The sequence below is a fragment of the Rattus norvegicus genome, chromosome 19, assembly GCF_021556685.1.
Source record: "Rattus norvegicus strain SHRSP/BbbUtx chromosome 19, alternate assembly SHRSP_T2T, whole genome shotgun sequence".
Lineage (NCBI taxonomy): Eukaryota > Metazoa > Chordata > Mammalia > Rodentia > Muridae > Rattus > Rattus norvegicus.
Window position 1 is genome coordinate 67,494,038 of NC_141552.1, and position 19,749 is coordinate 67,513,786.

Genomic DNA, 19,749 nt, shown 5'->3' on the forward strand with positions numbered 1-19,749 from the left:
GACTTCTCAGATAGGAAGCATTTAGGGGCAGGGCTCTGTGTGGGGACTTTCTCTTCTGTCCTCTGCAGTTTTAGTTTTCAACAGATGATGCTGGGGGAGGGGCCGCTCTTCTCTTTCATGTTCTTTGGGTTTGTCCTGCTTCCTCTTCACTCCCTTCACTACCAGGCTTCTGAGGGGCAACGATTGTTCCCACTTATCTGACTTTCCTCCAGAGTCTGGGCGTTTTCAAACCTGTCATCTCTTCACTATTTTACAAATCTCTTCTCTGGTCAGTACAGTGTTTAGATTCTAGTACTTATAATGTGACAAGCCTGTCTTCTCTGAAGGGCATCTGCAGGAATCGGGTATCTGGTGGGACTGAGTGGCTCTTCCTCCTCACTTCTGAGAAGTCCGAAGTTCAGGTGAGGCTCAAAATCCTAGTAGCCAAAGGCTTGCTGTGCCCTTTGTTCAGAATTGGGCAGACTACCGCCCTGGGAGTCCGTTCCTCTTGCAGTCTGTGCAGATCTGAGAAATATTTGCAGGCTCTCAAGTACTGGAAATTCTTTTCCAGACACAGGAACTTAAAGAGTCACAAGGGCACGGACAAGGTTACAGTCACCAGAGCTGCTGTCAGAGAACTCACTGCCTGCTCTATGAAGTGGGTTACTCTGCTCACCTCATTCCTTCAAGAAAGCAACCAATAGAACATGAACAGATTTAAAAACATAAATTACCATCATTCTCCCCTCTTTTTCATGTTTATTTTAAACCATCACCATTTTGCTCTTAAGAGCAGGCACCGTCATCCTCACAAGTTCCTTGAAATCTACCTTCCCTGTCTTAGTCTTGTTCAGATAGCAGGGCAGTGCGTGCCCATCATCCCACGACTCAAGACTCTGATGCAAAAGGAGTGCTGAGAGTTTGAGGTCAGCTTGGGCTGGATGGTGAGTTCGAGGCCAGACTGGGTTATAGAATGAGACCTTGTATTAAAAATAAAAAGCGAAAATAAAAATAAAAACCCAAGAACCCACTATTGCCCAAATAGTAAATGACATGGACGGTGAGCCAGGGCGACCTCTGCAGACTGGACCATTCCGGGTCTTTGGGGAACCGCGCGCACGCTCCCGCGGTCTCCACCTGCCACTCCCGGGGGCGCGCAGTGGGCGGGGAGCCGCTGCCATGGAGACTCGGCCCCGCCCCCGCGCCCGCCCCTAAGCGTCGATTGGTCGCCCTTTGCTCCCTGACCCCGCCGCCGGGCCGCCGCTTCCTGCCGGGCGCCGAGCGCCGAGCGCCGCCCGCCGAGCGCCGCGTCTTCCCGCGCCGCCGCCCCGAGCTCCGCCCGCCGCGCGCTCCGCCCGCCGCGCCGCCAGGCTGCCCGGCGGCCGCCCAGAGCGAGGATGCGGCGGCGCTCGCGGATGCTGCTGTGCTTCGCGCTGCTCTGGGTGCTGGGCATCGCCTACTACATGTACTCGGGGGGCGGCTCCGCGCTGGCCGCGGGCGGGGGCGGCGCCGGCAGGAAGGTGAGTGCCGCGAGGCCTGTGCGCCGACCCGGGCCTGCAGCGGGGAGGCGCCGTGCACGGAGAGTGCTCCCCGGCTCCGGGCAGCACCCGCGGGGACCCTGGCCCGGACGCGCGCCTCAAGTTTTCTCCGGGCCCTCAGGCCAGAGGCGCGAGCCCCGGCCCTGCCCCGCTCACCCGGGGCTCTGGGTGCAGCGACTTGCCTCCCGCACGCGGGGCGCGGGCACCGGGAGCCAGGTACCGCCCTGCGCCAGGATCTTGGGGGCTGTTATCGCGCTGGCGACACTGTGCTCCACTCCCTGTGCCGGGATCGCTGGGACAACCCTTCCGCCGGACTCCCTACCCCCTGCTCTGCACTCCGCCCAGCTCGCCCCAGAGCCACACTCCCTGCTCCGGGATCTTGGGGATCATTGTCACCCGAGACCCGGTGCTCCCCGAGCCACATTCCCCCCAACTGGGACCCGCGATCCTCGCGTCTTGCGCCCAGATCTTGGGGATCTCGGTCGGGCTGGAACTGTGGTGCTCCAGCGACCAGAGGCATGATTCTGCCTGATGCTCCTCATCCTGCACCCGGGCAGTGAGGACGGACTGTCGTCCTGCCAGACCTCCCCTCCTACTTATTACACTGCCCACCTCGGCCCTTGGCCCCTCATGGCGGCGGGAACTGCCTACCCTTTTGCGCTTGCATTTCCTAGCCCTAAGTCCCTCCTCGGTGTGTTGTGTCTGATGGGTTCTGTGGTGAGGCCGTGGGAACCTCGGGTCGCTTAGAACTTACAGGTTCTGATTCGGCAGTCGTCTCGGCTGTGTGAGGTCCTTGCCTTGGTTGGTGGTGTCTGCTCTAGGATTCTCTCCGGAAGGGGTTTGTAATGTTTTACGCTTCAAAATGTAGTTATCTTTCCCAAAAATTTGTAGCCCTCCTCACTTGGTTTTGAGTAACACTACATGACCAGAAAAGAATGGAAATAGACCACGGCCGAGGGAGCCAGAGGGTAGGGTCTTGAGTAGGATGATCGTCCATGAGCCGACTTTACCCCTAGTTAGCCGGCCAATGTCAAAGGCACATGGCTGACTCCCCTTTTCTCTGGCATCTTCAAGTTATTCCTAGCCACAGTTACGGAGGGAGGGAGGTGGAAGTGTCTTTTTGGCTCTGGAAGAAGTGCATGCTTCATTTTTTATTTTCAGTAGCGAAAGTGGAAACAGTGTTTCCCTGTGCTTGGCTTGTGTGGAGTTGACAGACTCTCAGCCCTGCTTTCTGAATGGTTGGTGTGTTGGGAGCCCCTGTTAGTTTTTAAGTCTAGTGTGCCTGGTGGCAGCGGCCGGTTTTTTGAGAACCATCGTGACTCTGAGCAAGTGTGGTCTGTACCAACTTTGCATCCCCAGGAGACTTCCCTCATCTTGGGAATAGCCTGGCTGCTGACAGTGCTTTTTCTCATCCACACAAAGAAAAAGCAAACCCAGGAAGCCCGGGACCGGCATGGGTTTGTGGAGAGGTACCTGTGGCATCAGAATCCCAAAGATGTCGTCACCCTACCTCTGGGGGTGTCTGTTGGCAAGCAGTTGGCTGGTCTCCCCATTAAAGTCCTCTGGATTCCTCTGAGGTCTAAGCTTTAGGTTTGAAGAATGCCTGAGACCTCTTTGTGATCTGATAGAGACTATGAGGACCTGGAGTTCTGCTGTCAGTGAGCCATAGACTGTAGTCCTGGCTCCGAGTATCACGGTTCAGTGATCTGCTGGGCAAGGAAGTGGTGTGTAAACCGCAGTAGATTTTGACATTTCAGTAGTGGTCCCATTGATGTAGCAAGGTGGATCCTGAGAGAAGCTGAGGATGCCCCCAAACCGTGGAGTGCCGTCTTGAATCCCTTAGTGGGTTTGAACCCTGGAAGGCTCCCCACATTCAGTTCATCCTCTTGATAAGAGAGAAAATATGGGATTCCTTTAGTGGGTACAACCTGAGTGTAAGGATAAGGCATGCGTCAAGACTGAAAGCGTGTGGATTCTCTAGCGGTAAGTAGACGGGCATTCCTTCTCACGGTCGGTACTGATCGCACGGACTCTTCTTCTGTCTTTAGTTAGTTCTTCATGCTCTGCTGTTTTATTCCCCAGGGGCCCCAGGCTCCAGGATTGTGCTTTGGGGATTGTCTGAGGGCACCCTGTTAGGATTTTTGCTGCTTCAGCAGAGAGGCCAGCCTGCTAAACAACAGCTCTGAGAACTGCTGTTCAGAACTGCTGTTCTCCATTTAGCAAAACCCAGGAAGTCAGCTCACCTCAGACTACAGACTGAATGAACTAAGGAGCTGAAAACCAACTGTCAGCATTTGCTGGAAAGCCGGGACTCGATGATGCTGTGATTCCGAGGGGCTGAGACCCCACATTGGAGCAATTTATGCATAATGTTTAAAATTGCATTTCATTTGTCTAGGTATCTCCCCTTGCCATATTTACTCTTGCCTCCCTAAACTGATGATTTGCACTTCAAGAATGCCTTTCCTTTGAGCATCTTAAATGCTTTAAAATTTTAATCATGTTAAGTTTCCCTGGGGCCCTGGTATGCTGGCAGTGGATGGAGCTGCATAGGAGGGAAGGGATTTCTGTTGAAAGGAAGCTGCCTCTGGCTGAAGTGTAGCAACAGGAAGGGTTCCCAGTCTGAGAGCAGTGAGCTCAGCTGAGAGACCGCACGGCCCCTTCATGGACCGCCTAAGAGCTTGAGGTACGGCTCTTTTTCGGAGCTGGGGACCGAACCCAGGGCCTTGCGCTTCCTAGGCAAGCGCTCTACCGCTGAGCTAAATCCCCAGCCCCCGAGGTACGGCTCTTCCTGGGAGCTGGCACCTCTGCTGCATCCCACTCTGGGCCTCAGGTGCAGGTGTTTGGCTGTTAGGCAGGAAGCACTGGGAGGGGCACTATAGAGGGACCTTTGGTGGGGACACTCATTGGGAGAACAGTAGGTTGATTCTAAGAGCAGAGAAGGGACTTGGGCTATGTTGTCCTGTAGAGGGCTTCCCATGGAAGTGGCTTGTTCACTCGTTCATGTGACTGATTTGGAGGGAACCATTACCACCTTGAGTTAGGTGTGCAAGTGGACAGTGATAGCATGGTGGCCCCAGTGGTGCGGAGGACATCTCGCTTTCTTCCTTTTGCTCAGTGACCTTTCCTCGGTTGCTGCTCATCTCTGCCTCTCCGTTCTCTCATCACCACTGGGAGAGTAGCATCCTTATACCATGACTTTGTTTGTTATTTATTTTATTTCTTAGGATCATATACTGTTAGTAAGTTATTATTAACTAATACAGGAAGAAGGAAGGAAAGAAAGAGAGGAGAGAAAAATCCCCTAGCCCCAGAAAACGGAGTGAGCCAGGATCCTGTGAGGTTCTTGTTTCTGGCAAACTGTGTGTCCTGGGGTCTTCTTTTGCGTTCCTCCTGAGGGACAGGTCTGCAGGGTTCCTTCAAGGTTTGCACCGAACCTTGGGTTCTGTTAATGAGCCATTTGTGGGCAAATCCTAGGGACACATGTCCCAGTTCTGGACCCAGCTGTGGTGTCATAATGGGGTTCCCGATAGCCCAGGTGCGTGAGGGTAAAGTCCATGATGGTGAGAGTGCTGGAGCTGCTCCTGAGTCAGGATGGGCTCCAAGCTCCCCACTCTTCCCTGACCCCTGGTCAGGAGGAGTAGCTGGGTTTATTGGAGGCTGACAAGAGGCTGCCACGCAATGTCCTGACCTTTGTCAGCAGGGTAACAGTGATAGGCGTGCAATTTAAGAAAGGCCATTTGCACTAGTGTGACACAGGCCTGTCATCCCGGTACTTAGTGGGAGTGGAAGCAGGAGGATCAGGAGTTCAAGGTCACGGTTTCTTACTCATCACCTTCAAGTCTAGGCCGTCCTGGGCTATATGAGACCCTGCTCCAAAACAACGGTGGGAGACGGTCAGGGAAAGCCCAGCATAGCCTCATCTACAGCTGTAAGATAAGCCTCCTTAAGGAAAGTAAAGTCCCCTGCTCCTGGGGCCCTGGTATGCTGGCAGTGGATGGAGCTGCATAGGAGGGAAGGGATTTCTGTTGAAAGGAAGCTGCCTCTGGCTGAAGTGTAGCAACAGATTGTGACCCACAAACACTAGAAAGCTAGAGAGCTATGCCCTGGACCCTCCAGCAAAGGGGAGAATGAACCAGTTTGCCAGTAGCTAGGGCCGTAGGTCTGCTCAGCTTCCTGGGCGAGCCACTGTGGGGTTAGGCTGGGAGCAGGGACAGTTTTTCTGAGGGTTTTGGTCTGTTGGAAGAAAGGGAGTGAAGGGAGTTTGGGGTGGGGTGGGGTGGGAGTCGGGGGTAAGGGGTGGGATGTTCGTTGCCCTTTGCATCTAAGGAGACGTATGTGAGGGGTGGTAGGAAGACAGGGATGCATGTGGCTTCTCTGCGGCTGCCCTAGTCTCGGGTTTCTAAGGAACATGATGTCAGCCCCAAGGCTGCTGTGATACTCCTGCCCAAAGTCCTATTAAGAGGTGGCTGCCTGGGCACTGGGGGGAGGCTCAGACAGAGGCCAGGAAGGCTGTAGGTGTTTCTGGGGAGTCCTTGGACAGTCTCCTGCAGGCTCAGCTGAATGCACAGTGGGAAACCTGGGCCTTGGCCAAGCCTGCTCCCAGAGGTCTTGTCTCTCTGCAGCCTGTTTGAGAGCTCAGCTTGGTGGTAACACCGAGATTTGCTGGCTAGGCAGAGGGGAGTCATGTATGTAGCCAGACCAGACAGTCTGGTAGCCACTGTCTTAAGCACCCAGAGCCCCCCAGGCTCTAATTGCTTGTCTCTCCCTGCCCACCATCCCTGTATTTTTGAGAAAGTCAGTTTCCCTCTTTTCCCCCTTCTCACATCGATCAGCTAAGGGTGAACTCTGTCACCCACTAGGACTCCTGTGCCCACTTCCCTGTCCTGTCAAATAGGTGTTACCGGTACCGAGTGTTGGAACGCTCACCTCTTGTCAGTGACTTGAGGTCTGGCCTTGCCTTGAGCAGAAGTGCTTGTCTACCCGCATGGTCTCAGCTCCTTCCTGGTGAGGTCTCTTTTGATGCAAGAACTCAGTAGTGCTTCCCACAAAGGCTGCCCAAGGAGCTTCAAGAACAGGCTTGGTCTCTCTGGGTGGGAAGACTTCCTGACCTGTGGCCTGAGCATTATATTCAGGACTAACTCCAGCCTCAGAGGTTCCCCTGGGAGTATATATCTTAGTCTAGAAGGCCACTCTGTCTCACTTCCCAGAGACTATGGGTCCATTTGGAGTGGAGCCAAGGATGGGGTGTCAGGCTTCAACCCCAGTCAGCTCACCTGCCAAGACCCTGTGCTTTTTTAGGTTCTCATCCTGGAGTGGGTCTGGATCTGCCAGCATCCCCTGATGTGGTTTGAACCTTGAGGCTGGCACACCCATACTTAGTCTTGCCCTGTAGTATGGGCCCAGGAAGTGTGTGTCGTGTTAGACAGATTGAGTTTCATGTGGGCTGGGTATGTAGAAAAGTAGGTCCTCTTACTTGAACTCTTGTTTGTGGAGCCGTAGTTTGGGTTTTCCTAGGAGCCATATGTCACCCCAAGGCTGGCTGTGACAAAACCTCAGTGGGCAGTGGTTGTCTCGGGCCAGGCTAAACCTGTCACCCGCAGCCCAGTCTATCCTTGCTGGCTGTCATCCTGGTGAATGGCCGCCTTCCTCCTAGAAACGCCCTGTGAAGTAAGCAGTCTCCTCCAGACCTCCTTGCTAGCCTCCTCTCTGAAGGTGGGCAGCTCCTGTCTCTTCCAAGGAAGAGGACTGCCCGGAAATGGGTGTATCGGGGCCATTGGATTGTAGTGTGTGTCTCAGCAGTGGCCAGTGGTTGGAGGCTTCAGCTTCTTGGGGTCCACCCTCTCCAGAGGTTCACAGCATTGGCAACCTCTGCACACTGGGCGCAGCGCCCTCATAGCTTATACCAGATGCTGGCATGGTGTGAGCAGAACTGACCTCCATGCTGAGGGTAACTGTTCTGCTGCTTCTTGGTGCAGCTTTGTGGCTGGGTCTTTTCAGAAGGAGGTCTGTGGTGGGGGCCCCCTTTAGGGGTACGTATGTGATTACTAAGTTTTAATAGACACCTGCTTAGCATCCACCACGTGCCACGTACGTCCTTAAAGCATCTGTCACGCTACTGAAGACAATGAAGGGTAGGGAAGGCAAGAGGCTCTCCGAGAGTCACAGAGCTCGTGGGTAAACAATCACTTGGGCTCCGGTGGCATCTGTCTCCTGAGGTCTTCCAGTTGTCGGGATATGGGTGCGACTCCCCAAGATTCTTAGACCCTTTCCGTGATTGACTGTGTCCTTTCCCTGACTGTGGTGTGACTTTGGGGAGGCACCCTGCACCCTGACTGTGCTCAGGAGCGCTCTAATGGCAGCCGCAGGCTGTTTGCCTTGTCTTAGGTTTCCTCTGTCTAGCATTAGATTTACTCTCCCACCCTCAGGTCTTGGCCTGACCTGCAGTAGCAGTGCTTGACACCGTGTTGGCTGAAGAGTGATACCAGAGTCTGTCCCTTTCCTTCTCTTCCCAAGTGTCTCTCGGGACTCCCTGTGTGCTGAGCATGGCTCTGTCTGCAATCTTCCTGGGAGCCCAGCCGACTGCCATATTCACCGTGGTTGGAGGGGTGGGGGTGGGCAGACAGCAGGCAGAACAACATGAAGGGCAGTTCTGGGAAACTGGGTGCAGGGGTAGAGGTCACTCAGGTCACGGTCAGCATGAGTCCAGCCTACCTGTGAAGCCTGAGCCTCTGTCTGCCTTTGCTCCAGAGGCCCCCAGGTTCCTCAGTGCTCAGCCTCTCTGCCTCCTCATTGGCTAGAGTGAACCAGGTACCAGGGGTCATTGCCTTAACTTCACCAGCTGAGTGGATCTCCTTTCACAGGGACGCCTGGTCTTTCTCTTCTGTTCACTTAGTTACCACAGGCATCTGGTTAGAGTGCAAGTCACCTGCCACATTCCTGCCGGCCCCTCACCCACCCGTGGTCCTCAGAGACACCTGTAGTTGTGTGTGTGATAGACTTGCTAGGCTGTGTTGTGGCATAGCCTCTGGATGCCTGAGCTAGTCTGTGAGGTGGGGCAGGGCAGGCCAGAGGTGATTCTGGGTTTAGGTTCTGTGGAAGGATATCGTGTGTTTACAGAGTTCTCCCTGCCCTTTAGAGCTCAGAGAGTCATCCTTGGATCTTGAGTCCCTGCTGTAGTCAAGGGGGCTCCATTACTGCTCCATCCCCGGGAGCAGATGGAGCTGCAGGAGGGGTCATCCATCACTCAAAGTTGCAAGAGGGCAGATGCCAGAACCTGATGGCGCCCTGCTTTGGAGAGGTGGCCCTTGGTAGTAAAGGCCATGTCAGGAACCTAGGATCTGGGGTGCTTGTAGAGAGCAAGATGAAGCTGTGACTTTACCGCCTGGAGTTGCTGAGGGACTCCTGCAGTCCCCAGGGGAGAGCTGTCTGTCAGCTGTGTTCTCAGGGCAGGTATCTTTGGGGGAGGGAGTGGTTACATGGGGGCTTCAGGTGCTTGTGGAGGAAGCAGCTAGGGAGGACTAAGTCAGCCAGGGACAGGATCAGGAGTGCTCTAGTAGCTTCTGATAGCTTCCCGGAAGGCCAGCCCACGTGTGACCTTTGACTCCTTGCTTTGGAAAAGCAGCGGGCCTCAGATGAAAGGTCTTTCTCAGCTAAATCACTTGGGATGGAAACCTGAGGAGCCCTGCGCAAATTAAAGACTCGGACTTGGAGCTGCCTATAAATTAAGCACTCCTTAGGTGTGGGGTGAGTCCGATGCTCACAGTGGGAATGTGTAGTCCATGTCCTGCAGAGCTGCCTGGCCCAGCATGGGACGCCTTGCTGCCTGGCTGTCCTGTTCCGATTGCTTCCTTATCATTTAATGTTTCTATTTTCTACTCCCCTGTAAAGCCCTTTCAGACTTAATCAGGCATTGATTTTTCTACCTATCACTCTTGCACATAGACACAAAGGAGATCATAAGTGAATATCTGGGGTCAGGTGTCCCCAAAACTTTTTCTGAGTCCAGCCACTTTCTCTCTGCCTTTTCTCAGTTGTCCACTGTGTCACCAAGACCGTTGGTGACAGCATTTCCCAAGGGAGGGGGACCATAAAAGTGCTGGGCCATTGGCTCTGGACCCTCAAGGCAGCTTGGCAGTTGTATAAGTAGCCACCCCTGATTCTGCACGTCTCCCCCTGAATCCTGCTGAGTTCTCTGTTTCACTGTCTGCTCTGTCTCATCCTGACAGGATTTCTAGGGATCACTGTTCTTGGATTTTCTTTTAAGCTTTTGACATGTGTCCGTCGGATTGAGATGCTGAGCCTGTGGTGATGCTTTGGGACCGTAGCCCAGCTTACAGAGACGTGGGTGGTTTGGGGGAGACTTACTCCAATCTCTCACTATCAACCATAAGCAAGGATCATCTTAGAATGGACCAGTCGGGGCTCTTTGTCATCCGTGAGAGCCCAGTTGCTCTCTGGGCCCTCTGTGTGACAGAGGAGGCTGGCCTCTGTCTACTCCATTCCCAGAGTCCTGATAGATGGGCACTTCTCATTTCAGAGAGCGGCTGAGAGTGTGCACCCGTTCAGAAAACCTGCTGGAGTATTCGCCATCTAAGAGGTTCCCTTGGGTGCCCGGTTGCAGAGGAGCAATCAAGTCTTACATTGAGATTTTAGTTGAAAGGTAGCTAGTGTGTTTTGAGGCGTCCCTTCTGTGTTTGAGAAACACTTAGTGAGGTTTTACCAGTGTTGCTTCGAAGTCCTGGGAGATCCCGACAGCAAAGCATTTACTATTTGTGCTGATTTCAACTGCCTTTGATACCCCTCTAGGAGCACTTGGTGGCAGAGTGTGGATCAAGGTAGGCACAGGTCACTGTCACAGCCCTTTACCCGACAGGCTGGTGTGGCCATTCAGTGGGGGGTTCTTGATCGCCCTGTAGATCTGCGTCAGCACCCTGCCTTCTTATCCTGGGCAGGAAGCTGGAGTGGGGAGAAGACTAATAAATATATATTATTCCTCTTCATTCCTCCAACAGGACGCTATTGCAAAAGCCCCACATATTACCTTGTATTCGTAACTGGCAGTTTTGGCAAGGACGTGATACTGCATACTTTCTGTAAGGTGTAATTCCTGGTGACTTCACTTTATATCAGCCTTGACACTGTAATTCCTAGAAGGCTCAGAGCCCTGCCATTCGTCTTGCTTGCCTGTAGGCCTAAGGCAGGACTGGGCTGGCAAGCTTTTCCTCCGTACACATTACCAGACTGTCCCCCAGGTCACACAGTAGCAAAGTCAGGCTGTTTTAAGGTCTCACCAGATGCCTGTGATAATCGTGGAAATCCAGCACTGGATGGCCCGTTTCCAACCTGCCCCTGACACAGGCAGAGGCACCGGGGCTCTCCTCCTCAGCCACAGCTTCAGGCCAGGAGGGTGCTGATTACAGGGCTCCTGTCTGCTCGTCCTCCATCAAAACTGCTGACGTAGGTGAGCAGAAAGCTCAGAGGGGGGTGTCTGGGTTTCTGGGTGGTCTGAGGACCAGGCCAAGCCTGGCATTGTGAAAGGGCAGTGACTGCAGGTTACCAGCCTGACCACTGAGCTCATAGAAGCAGGTAAGGGCTGGGTGGCTCATTTCCTGACCGGGGGAAGCCAAGAACACATAGCAGTACCATCAGCATCAGGGGATAGTGCAGCCACCCACCCTCTGCCTAGGAGGGTGTGGACGAGTCGATGCTCTTTGTTTTAGGAAGGAATGGACTAGCTACCCTTCCGACTCAGGCCATTATCTTTTCAGTAGGACCTTACTTTAGAGTTTTTCTCCCCCACGGGACATGGGTGGCACATGCCGACGTTTGCTGTCTGGCCTCCCAAGCTGCCTGGGTCCAGGAGCAGGTCCAGGGCGGGGCCTGAGAGCAACCCAGCGGTTTGCAAACAGTAGCTTATCTGCCACCTGACCATGAAGGCATGGAGATTTTTTTTTCTTTTTTTCGGAGCTGGGGACCAAACCCAGGGCCTTGCGCTTGTTAGGCAAGCACTCTACCACTGAGCTAAATCCCCAACCCCAGGCATGGAGATCTTAATACTAAGGGTTGCACAGAAACTCTGAAGGCCACCTTGCAGGGGTTGGTGACAACCTAGATACTGCACTGCAGCAGGCTCTGGGTTCCTCTGTAGGACCTGTAGGATGTGGCAAAGAGGATATAACCTTTGTTATACCCTCTGGGCTTGGGCCTAAGCCAGGCTGCCTGCGTATGAGTTCTTGCTTCCTGGGTGGCCCCATGACCTCAGGGAAGTCACTTAGCCTTTCTGTGTGGTTTCGTCTTTTTGCCTGCCTCAGCAGTTTCCAGTGTGCAGCATGTGAGTGAGTATGTATGAGCCGTTGTGATTGGTCCTGCTGTGCGCACAGCAGATGTTGGGCATTGTGACGGCTGCTGTTAGTGTTAAGTGTTAAAGATGGGAGCCAAGTAATGATGTACAGTGAAGGGAGCCGTCTCAGGGTTCTGCTGCCGCGAACAGACACCATGACCAAGGCAACTCTTATAAGGATGTTTCATTGGGGCCGGCTTACAGGTTCAGAGGTTCAGTCCATCATCACCTAGGTGAGAGCATGGCAGCATCCAGGCAGACATGGTTCAGGAGGAGCTGAGAGTTCTACATCTTCATCTGAAGGCTGCTAGCAGAATGCTGGCTTCCAGGCAGCTAGGGTGAGGATCTTAAAGCCCATACCCCCAGTGACACACCTACTCCAATTAGGCCACACCTACTCCAACAGGGCCACACCTTCTTTTTTTTTTTTTTTTTTTTGGGTTCTTTTTTTTTTTCCGGAGCTGGGGACCGAACCCAGGGCCTTGCGCTTCCTAGGTAAGCGCTCTACCACTGAGCTAAATCCCCAGCCCCAGGGCCACACCTTCTAATAGTGCTACTCCCTGGGCCAAGCATATACAAACCACCACAGGAGCCTCTGCCACACAGGGATGTTGTCTCATACAGTGGGATTGCTTGGGAAGAGCTGAGACGACAGGACCCAGCAACCTTGCTCCCTTGTCACCTGAGGATGGCAGGCAAGGTATGTCCCATGGTGAGAGCCAGGGCACAGACATCAGCCTTCACTCCTCCTGTTGGGTTTCTCAGAAGTCCTTTCCTAATTCCATCCTTTCATGCCTTGTAACTTGTCTTTGCAAATTTGTATCCGGATGCACGTTTTAACTGTGTAGCTATGTAATTAATTTTTAAAACTAATTGTTAATTTGTTATTTCAACATCTTGAGTTGTTATCTGAAACTTTCCCACAAGGTTCTGATTGGTAAACATTATTTTTTTTTTTTCATCAGTTCAGCGTCTGCTTGCCTGTGAAACTGTGGGTGACTGACACAGGCAAGACAGATAAATAATTGTGGCAGTACCCACAGCACAGCTGCTGCAGGGCTGAGGCCTGGTCATGCCGATTGGCTCAGAGTTTACACATGTACTCTTGGATTGCAGACTAACAAATTTTACTTGGTAATGACTGCAGCAAAGAATGATCTAAAGTCTGGATGTTGGTGAGAATGCCAGGCATGAGGAAGGCCACCCCTCAGCCCTGCGTTACCCTGGAGTAATTCTCGGTCTCTGTACTGTTCACAGTGAAGAGGGGCATGGTGTATCAGTGAGAGACGGAGGGACCCAAGGGTTCAGTGAGGCTCCTTTGCTGCCTCTACATGGTCATGTGCTTGTTCTCCCCTCTGTTGGAGAGGGACTTCCCGGGAGCAACCACAGCTGAGTGGGCAGATGGGAACAGTGGCTGTCTCAGTCTTCCTGGGCCATCTCCCTTCTTTGGGCCACCCAGAGTTGGATCTAGGAAGGCCCCTGCTGTTATGGAGATGCTCTGGATCCGTGAGGCTGCGTTTTGAGTTGGCCCTATTTTAAGGTGTTGTCATGAGCCAAACAAAGTACAGGGCCCCAGAGCAATGGCAGTGGAAGGCCTCAAAGATTAATTAACAGGCGGCTTTGATGAGTGGACCAGGTGGCTGCTGAACAGGGTTTCGTTTGCTTGTTCAGGCTGGTTGTACTCTCCCACCTTGAGGTCCTCCAGTGGTCCACATCTACCCCTCGGTGGTCCACTGTTGAGATTATCTGATGTACCCTGATGTCTCTAGGTGGTGCCCTCCCCTAGGTCCCCTGCCTCTAGACATCTACCTCCCAGGCCCTCAGTGCATTAGCCCACTCCTGAGAGTCCAATGTGGAACTGTCCTCCCATCGTAGCAGTCATCCTAACCTGAGTGTCACCTGCGAAGGGCCTTTCTTCATGGAACTAGTTTTAGATAATGACCTGCATCTGAGATTCCAGCCACTCCTCCCTACACCTCCCAGCCATCTCTGTCCTTCTGCCCCATCTGCCTGTGGTCTTGCAGTCTTGGGAGGTGATGTCTCGACTGCGGAACACAACTGAATGTTAACTCCATCCTGGGCTATAGGTAACTGGGCATCCACGCCAAGGCGAATCTTTTGGTGGTGCTGCTGATTTGGGGGTCCCCTGCGCTCTGTAAGTCAGCCTGACGTACTCATTGGGGGAGGTGTGCAGCATTGAATCTCTCAACATTTAACTCAGTGCATCTGGACTGGTTGGGACCCGCTGTAGCTTCGTGACCCAAAGTGGTAGCTATCCCCGTGGCCTGCTAGCCTTTGTGGGTGGTTGATAGCCCAGCCCTATTGTCTGCTTTCTGCAGCCTGCAGGAAAGGGTACTACCAGCTCCTAGATGTTATGTTGTTGGGTGAGCTGTGCCTCCGTTCCTGGGACCCCCACATATGGACTTTTACCCTTTTATATTAGAATCTGCGGTGTGAAGTGGTCCTTGGTACTGGCCAAGGTAGGGAGTCAGCCTTGTGTCTGAGGTGAACCTGATTTTCTCTCCAGGTGCAGTGGGTACAAGGGTTAGGCGAGACCAGAGTTCTCCTGAAGCCTTTCACCGAGGTTGCTCCGACCTGCCTTGGCTGTGTTTGCGTTAAGCCGTTAGACCCTGGTGTGTCCACAGGTGGAGTTGCAGCCTGTACCTGACCGGGAAGAGGTGGCACCAGCGTGCAGAGCTAGGTCAGGGAGTATTGTAAGACATAGGATCAGAATTTTGTTCATTACTCTCTGGACAGCCCTTCCCTCTGAGCCTCTGAATTCTCAGTGTCCTAGCTGATCTTAGGAAACTGTTGCTATAATAGTGTTATGTTGGTGACACTTTCAGACAGGACAGAGGTGTGTGTGTGTGTGTGTGTGTGTGTGTGTGTGTGTGTGTGTGTGTGTGTGTGTGTGTGTGTGAAATATTGGGACACCATGAGAGGGCGCTTGGAGCCCACACACAGATTCACCCCTCAGTCAGAGCCCCTGAGGAACTGGACTCTTCCTGCTGAGGAACAGCACCAGCAGCTGGTTTGAAGCTGAATCTTCTATGGGTACGTTCCTTGGCCTCAGATACTTCTTGAGGTGTGAGATGCAAATCACGGAGACTCATGGCTCAGAGCTGTTGAAGGACTCACCAGTTATCACTTGGCAAGCACTGACACGTGCCGGGGACCATCCAGTGTTCTATGACAAAACTTTTCCTGGGGAGATCCACACACATCTTCTTGCCCCACATTAGGAGCCTACAACAGGCCAAAGTATGGAATCTACCAGAGTCCAACGTGGTGAACTAGTGAGTTTTATTGGGGTCACTTACAGGAGCAGGTTGACTCAAAGACAGTGCATCATCAAAGTCCAACCCAGCACGGTGACAGCTCACAAACGCTTGGAACCTGTAGGCAGCTCAGGACGTGTTGAGTGTCCTTTCAAGGTGCCTCAGTTGGTCTAAACCTCTTCCAGGCAGTGCTGTCAGGTGTGGAGCAACGGGGAGCCTTTTCTGAGGCTTCATCTTGCCGGGCGGGGTCCTCCGCTCAGGGTCTTGTATGATGCTCTTGGGCTGTAACGATGGCATCTGGTCTTCTGATTTTGGAAGACTCAGTTACTGGCTTCTAGAGTCAGAGTTGCTTCTTCTCACAGGAGTCTTGATGAACTTCCTTCCTTCCCTGGAGAGCGTCTTCCTCAGAGTCATTCTCAGCCCCAACCCATCTGCCTCTGCTCTGACACGAAGCCAGGGCTGCACCAGGCTTTGTCCTAGCACACTGCCAACCTCTACTGGTAGGTGACATGAGAGGGATCAGTGAGAGGGAGGTGACAACTTGGTCCCTCCTTGGCTCCTGTCGCCCCTGCTGTAGTCTTCGTGACACAGACGTTGGCTCCTCACTTTTGGAGATGTCAGCCCCAGGAAAAGAGCATCTCGCCTTGTATTCTCTGTTCCAAGGACTCCAACCTTGCGTGTTCCAGCCTTGGCAGGTACAGAGGCTCAGTCTGACCTTCCTGGATTTCCTTATACCCAGGTGGAGGCTGCCTTGGCAGTTGAGGCCTCCCTGACATATACGAAAGTCACCCGACTGCCAGGGTTACCCAGGTGGCCATTTATATGGGAACCCCTCTATTGGAGAAATACCTGTAGTTCTGCTTAGATTGTGGTTGGTGGCGTGGCCTGCTTTCCAACACAGTAGTGGGCGTAGATGCATTCCACTTATTTATACCGTGCTTGCACTTGCTCCTCCTGACAGGACTACTGGTGTTTGTCTCAGAGATACTCTCCTGTCCAGCCATGTTCCTAAGCCTCAGGGAGACTGGATGGGTATCTGAGGGAACCAGAGTGAAACCACAGGGCTCAGCCCTCCAGGTTGCTCATGTGTAAAGGCACTGGCTGCCTGTCTTGATCTGGGAAGCCACTGGAAGAAAGCAGTGTGCCGCAGAAAGGGTCTATAGTTTACAGTTCACAACCTCTCATCAAGGGAAGCTGAGGCAGGAACCGAAGTTTAACCACCAAGGAATAGCTGCTTATTGGCTTTCCATAGCTCACTTAATTGGCATCTTAGATGACCCAGGGCTCCCTGTGCAGAGATGGCCCCACCCACAGAGGGCTGGGCCCTCCCACATCAATCACTAGTCACAAAAATGCCCCGCTGGCTTGGCCGTAGGCAAATCCGGTGGAGGCAATCCTCCAGTTGAGGGTCCCCCTTCCTAGATGACTCTCGTTTGTATCAAGGTGGCAAAAAGTGACAGCACTTAACCAGCATAGTGCACAGGACCTGAGTTCAGTTCCCAGAAGCGGCGGTGAAGGAGAAAACCAGCTCCCGAAAGTTGTTCTCTGCTGTCCATGTGGGCACTCACACTCACACACATCACACGTGTACACTCCTAATATGATTAAAATTTCACACACAGATTCAAACACCAAAACAGGAGTTGTAGGACATGCGAGCTTAGGATGCAGAACTGGTGGAGGATCAGGAGTTCCTGCAGCCCCTGGGCCGATCTTGGCACTGCTCCTCACCTGTGTTTAGTTACGTGTTCAGCACGGTCTAGCATGAAAGATGCTGTCCCCAGGTCAGTCAGCGATGGGGGTAGGGTGGGGGGTTTAGGACCCACCTGGTTTTGGCATGTCAGCCAACAGCATCAGAGAAGCCTCTTCAGTTAAGCATACTTGTATATGGGTAGCCAAAACAAGAAAGGCAATAATTCACATTTTCTCCAGGAAACAAGGTGACTCCATGTGAAGTTTGTTTGTTTGTGTGTTTTTTCCTGGAGCTTGCTCTGTTGTCGACCAGCCTGGTCTTGAACTCACAGACCCACCTGCTTCTATCTCCTCTGAGTGCTGGAATCTGTGAGCCACCACTGCCCGGATTGAAGAGGTTTTTGTTAGCCTTTCAACTTGATAAGACTCGTGTGGTGCTGAGTTCAAGGTTGTGAAACAGAGTTCTGGCTACTGTTCCTGGAGGGCGACACCAGAGTCAAGGTGAGCTCCCACGCCTGTTCATTTAAGGAAGCGCCTGGATCTGATGTGTGGCTCTGCCCCAGGCCAAGGTGAGGCTTACTGACGCTGGGCTCTAACAAGCAAGGAAGCTTTCTTTGGTGAGCAGCACAGATCACTGTGAACCAGTCAGAGGCTTGCAAGCCTCATAACTCCAAACCTTAGGCTCATTAATTATTAACTTGGGGCAGCAGTATCTTGTCGGCTTGAACGTAACCCCATTGCCTACCCAAGGTGCCTGGACTGCCAGAGAACAGCTTGCAGGCTCTCTCTTCACAGACCGGAAGTAGATTCTGGGTCATGACCCCACCTGTGTTATGTGTGCTCTTAGCTCCTCACTAGGTGGTTAGGGTCAAGTGATATCGTGTAGGTATGGCTGGGCACATTTTCGAGATACCCAGAACTCATGGTCACCCGCTGCCTCTACCACTCCAGACTGACGTTTCCACCCAAGCGTGCTGTCAACACATTCTTCTCAGTGTCTGCAGTTGGGTAGCTGTGCAGTGTGGCAGGCCGTGAGTTAGCCACTGGAGCCGAGACGTGCCTTCGAATGTGGCCAGTGGCCAGCAGGTCCCAGGGGTATGCTCGTGGCGTGGGGGTATCAGATAGAGACCAACCAAACACTCTTTTTTTTTTTTTTTTTTTTTTTTTTTTTTTTTTTTTTGGTTCTTTTTTTCGGAGCTGGGGACCGAACACAGGGCTTTGTGCTTCCTAGGTAAGCGCTCTACCACTGAGCTAAATCCCCAGCCCCCCAACCAAACACTCTTAATGCAAGCATTCAGAAGGCAGATGCAGATGCGAGTTTCAGGCCAGCACCATCTCAACTCTGCTCCTTGCAAAAACAAAACAAACAAAAACAAAACAAAAAACCCAAATTCCACAGGATCATACCAAACCCCGGGCAGCTTTCTTGCTGACTCTGTCTCCTCCAATAGAAAAAGCTGCCAGCAGGGACGAAGGGATGGATCTCTGGTGTTGCCCAGGGTACAGGCAGTATTGATGCAGACCCTGCCTGCTCTCCTCACAGTGTGAATTCTGAGATGGCTGGGTCTACACCCCAGGCAAGTGTGAGGAGTTCTGGTCTCAGAGGGCGGTGACCTTCGGGCGGTGACCTTCGGGCGGTGACCTTCGGGCGGTGACCTTCGGGCGGTGTTGGTGGCTGATCTGCAGCATTGATCCTAGGGCTCCTTTTCAGACCTGGCCCCCTGGCTCTGGACAGCCTGGTGTCTGAATGGATGTGACCTTGCCCTTTGTCACTAGCTGGAAGCCCTGCCACCTCGCTTGGGCATTCTGCCCTTGGAATGGGGCAGGGGAGCCCCGTGGAGGGCCAGGTGCTGAGGCCTTAGGCAGATGAGGGGCCCTGCGCCAGGACCAGCAGTCTCCCTGGTAGAATTCCAGTCCACCCAGTCCCGGAGGATCTGAAATGAGAACCGGATTTAAGATGCGAACCGTTACTCGATGCTGTCTGTCTGTGGAGTGTGAGAATGGCAGCCACTCCTGCCGCCTGGAATGAACCCCAGCGCTCGTGCGGATATAATATGGTGAGGCCCAGAGAGTGGGGACTTATTGAGCTGGGCATGGCAGGGGTTCATGGGGGTTTTCACCAGCCTGGTGCTGCCTAGATGCTTTTGGTTTAAGACAGCATCCCAGTTAACCGTGTGAGCCTTCCCATTCCAGCACCTACCACCTTAGCGGAGAGAGTCTTTTCTCTTTTAAGAAGGTTCTAATTACTGAGCTGAAATATTAACAGGCGTTTATCCGCGGTGATTAGGACTAAAGTGGCCTGGCTGTGCAGCTTAGTCATCACTTAAGTGGCCGGGAGTGTGTTACTGCACAGCTTCTGAGGGGACCCCAGGGCAGGGTAGCTAGAGGAGTGCTGGCAGCCTCCTTTCTCCTCCTCCGTCTCCTGCTCCTCCCCTTCCCTCTTCCTTCTTCCTCTCCTTTTCTCCCTTCCACTCATCACCCGCTCTTCCTCCCCTGCCCCTTTCTCCTCTCTCCTGTTCTCTCCCTCCCCTTCTCCACACACCCCACCTTTCCCATGTACCCCTCTCGCCTTTCTTTCCTCCTACCCCTTTGTTCTCTTCTGGCCCATCTCTCTTCCACTTCTAGACCGCTTTCCCCTCCTCTTCCTCTTCTGTCCCCTTCCCCTCTTTCACCTTCACTGATGACTGACCTCTGCTTGGAGGCCTCTGTGTAGTGAGTCACTCTTGAGTGGTCCCAGTGGCTGAACCTAGAAGCCACATTTCTCTCTGTGTTCAATCCACATTGCTCCCCCTGCCCAGCTTCCTTCAAGAAAGGCTGCCTCAGACAGCTGAGAAGTATAACCCACAGTGAGTAGTCCCTTCCTGCATCTGGTGGTTGTTAAGACACAAACCAAAGGCCCCTCCCACTGTAACAATTGCTG

The 19,749-nt window shown here is 53.1% G+C and overlaps 1 protein-coding gene across 2 annotated transcripts in view; it reads left to right on the plus strand.

Moving 5' to 3' along the window:
- The first annotated feature begins 1,238 nt into the window (after positions 1–1,238).
- Positions 1,239–19,749, plus strand: part of Galnt2 (polypeptide N-acetylgalactosaminyltransferase 2) — a 111,499-nt gene continuing 92,988 nt past the window's right edge. The window contains exon 1 of one of the 2 annotated variants that reach the window (XM_087594303.1): positions 1,239–1,733. In XM_087594303.1, the coding sequence (XP_087450429.1) occupies positions 1,377–1,733 (357 nt within the window). In that variant the 5' untranslated portion in view covers positions 1,239–1,376. 2 annotated transcript variants of the gene reach the window in all.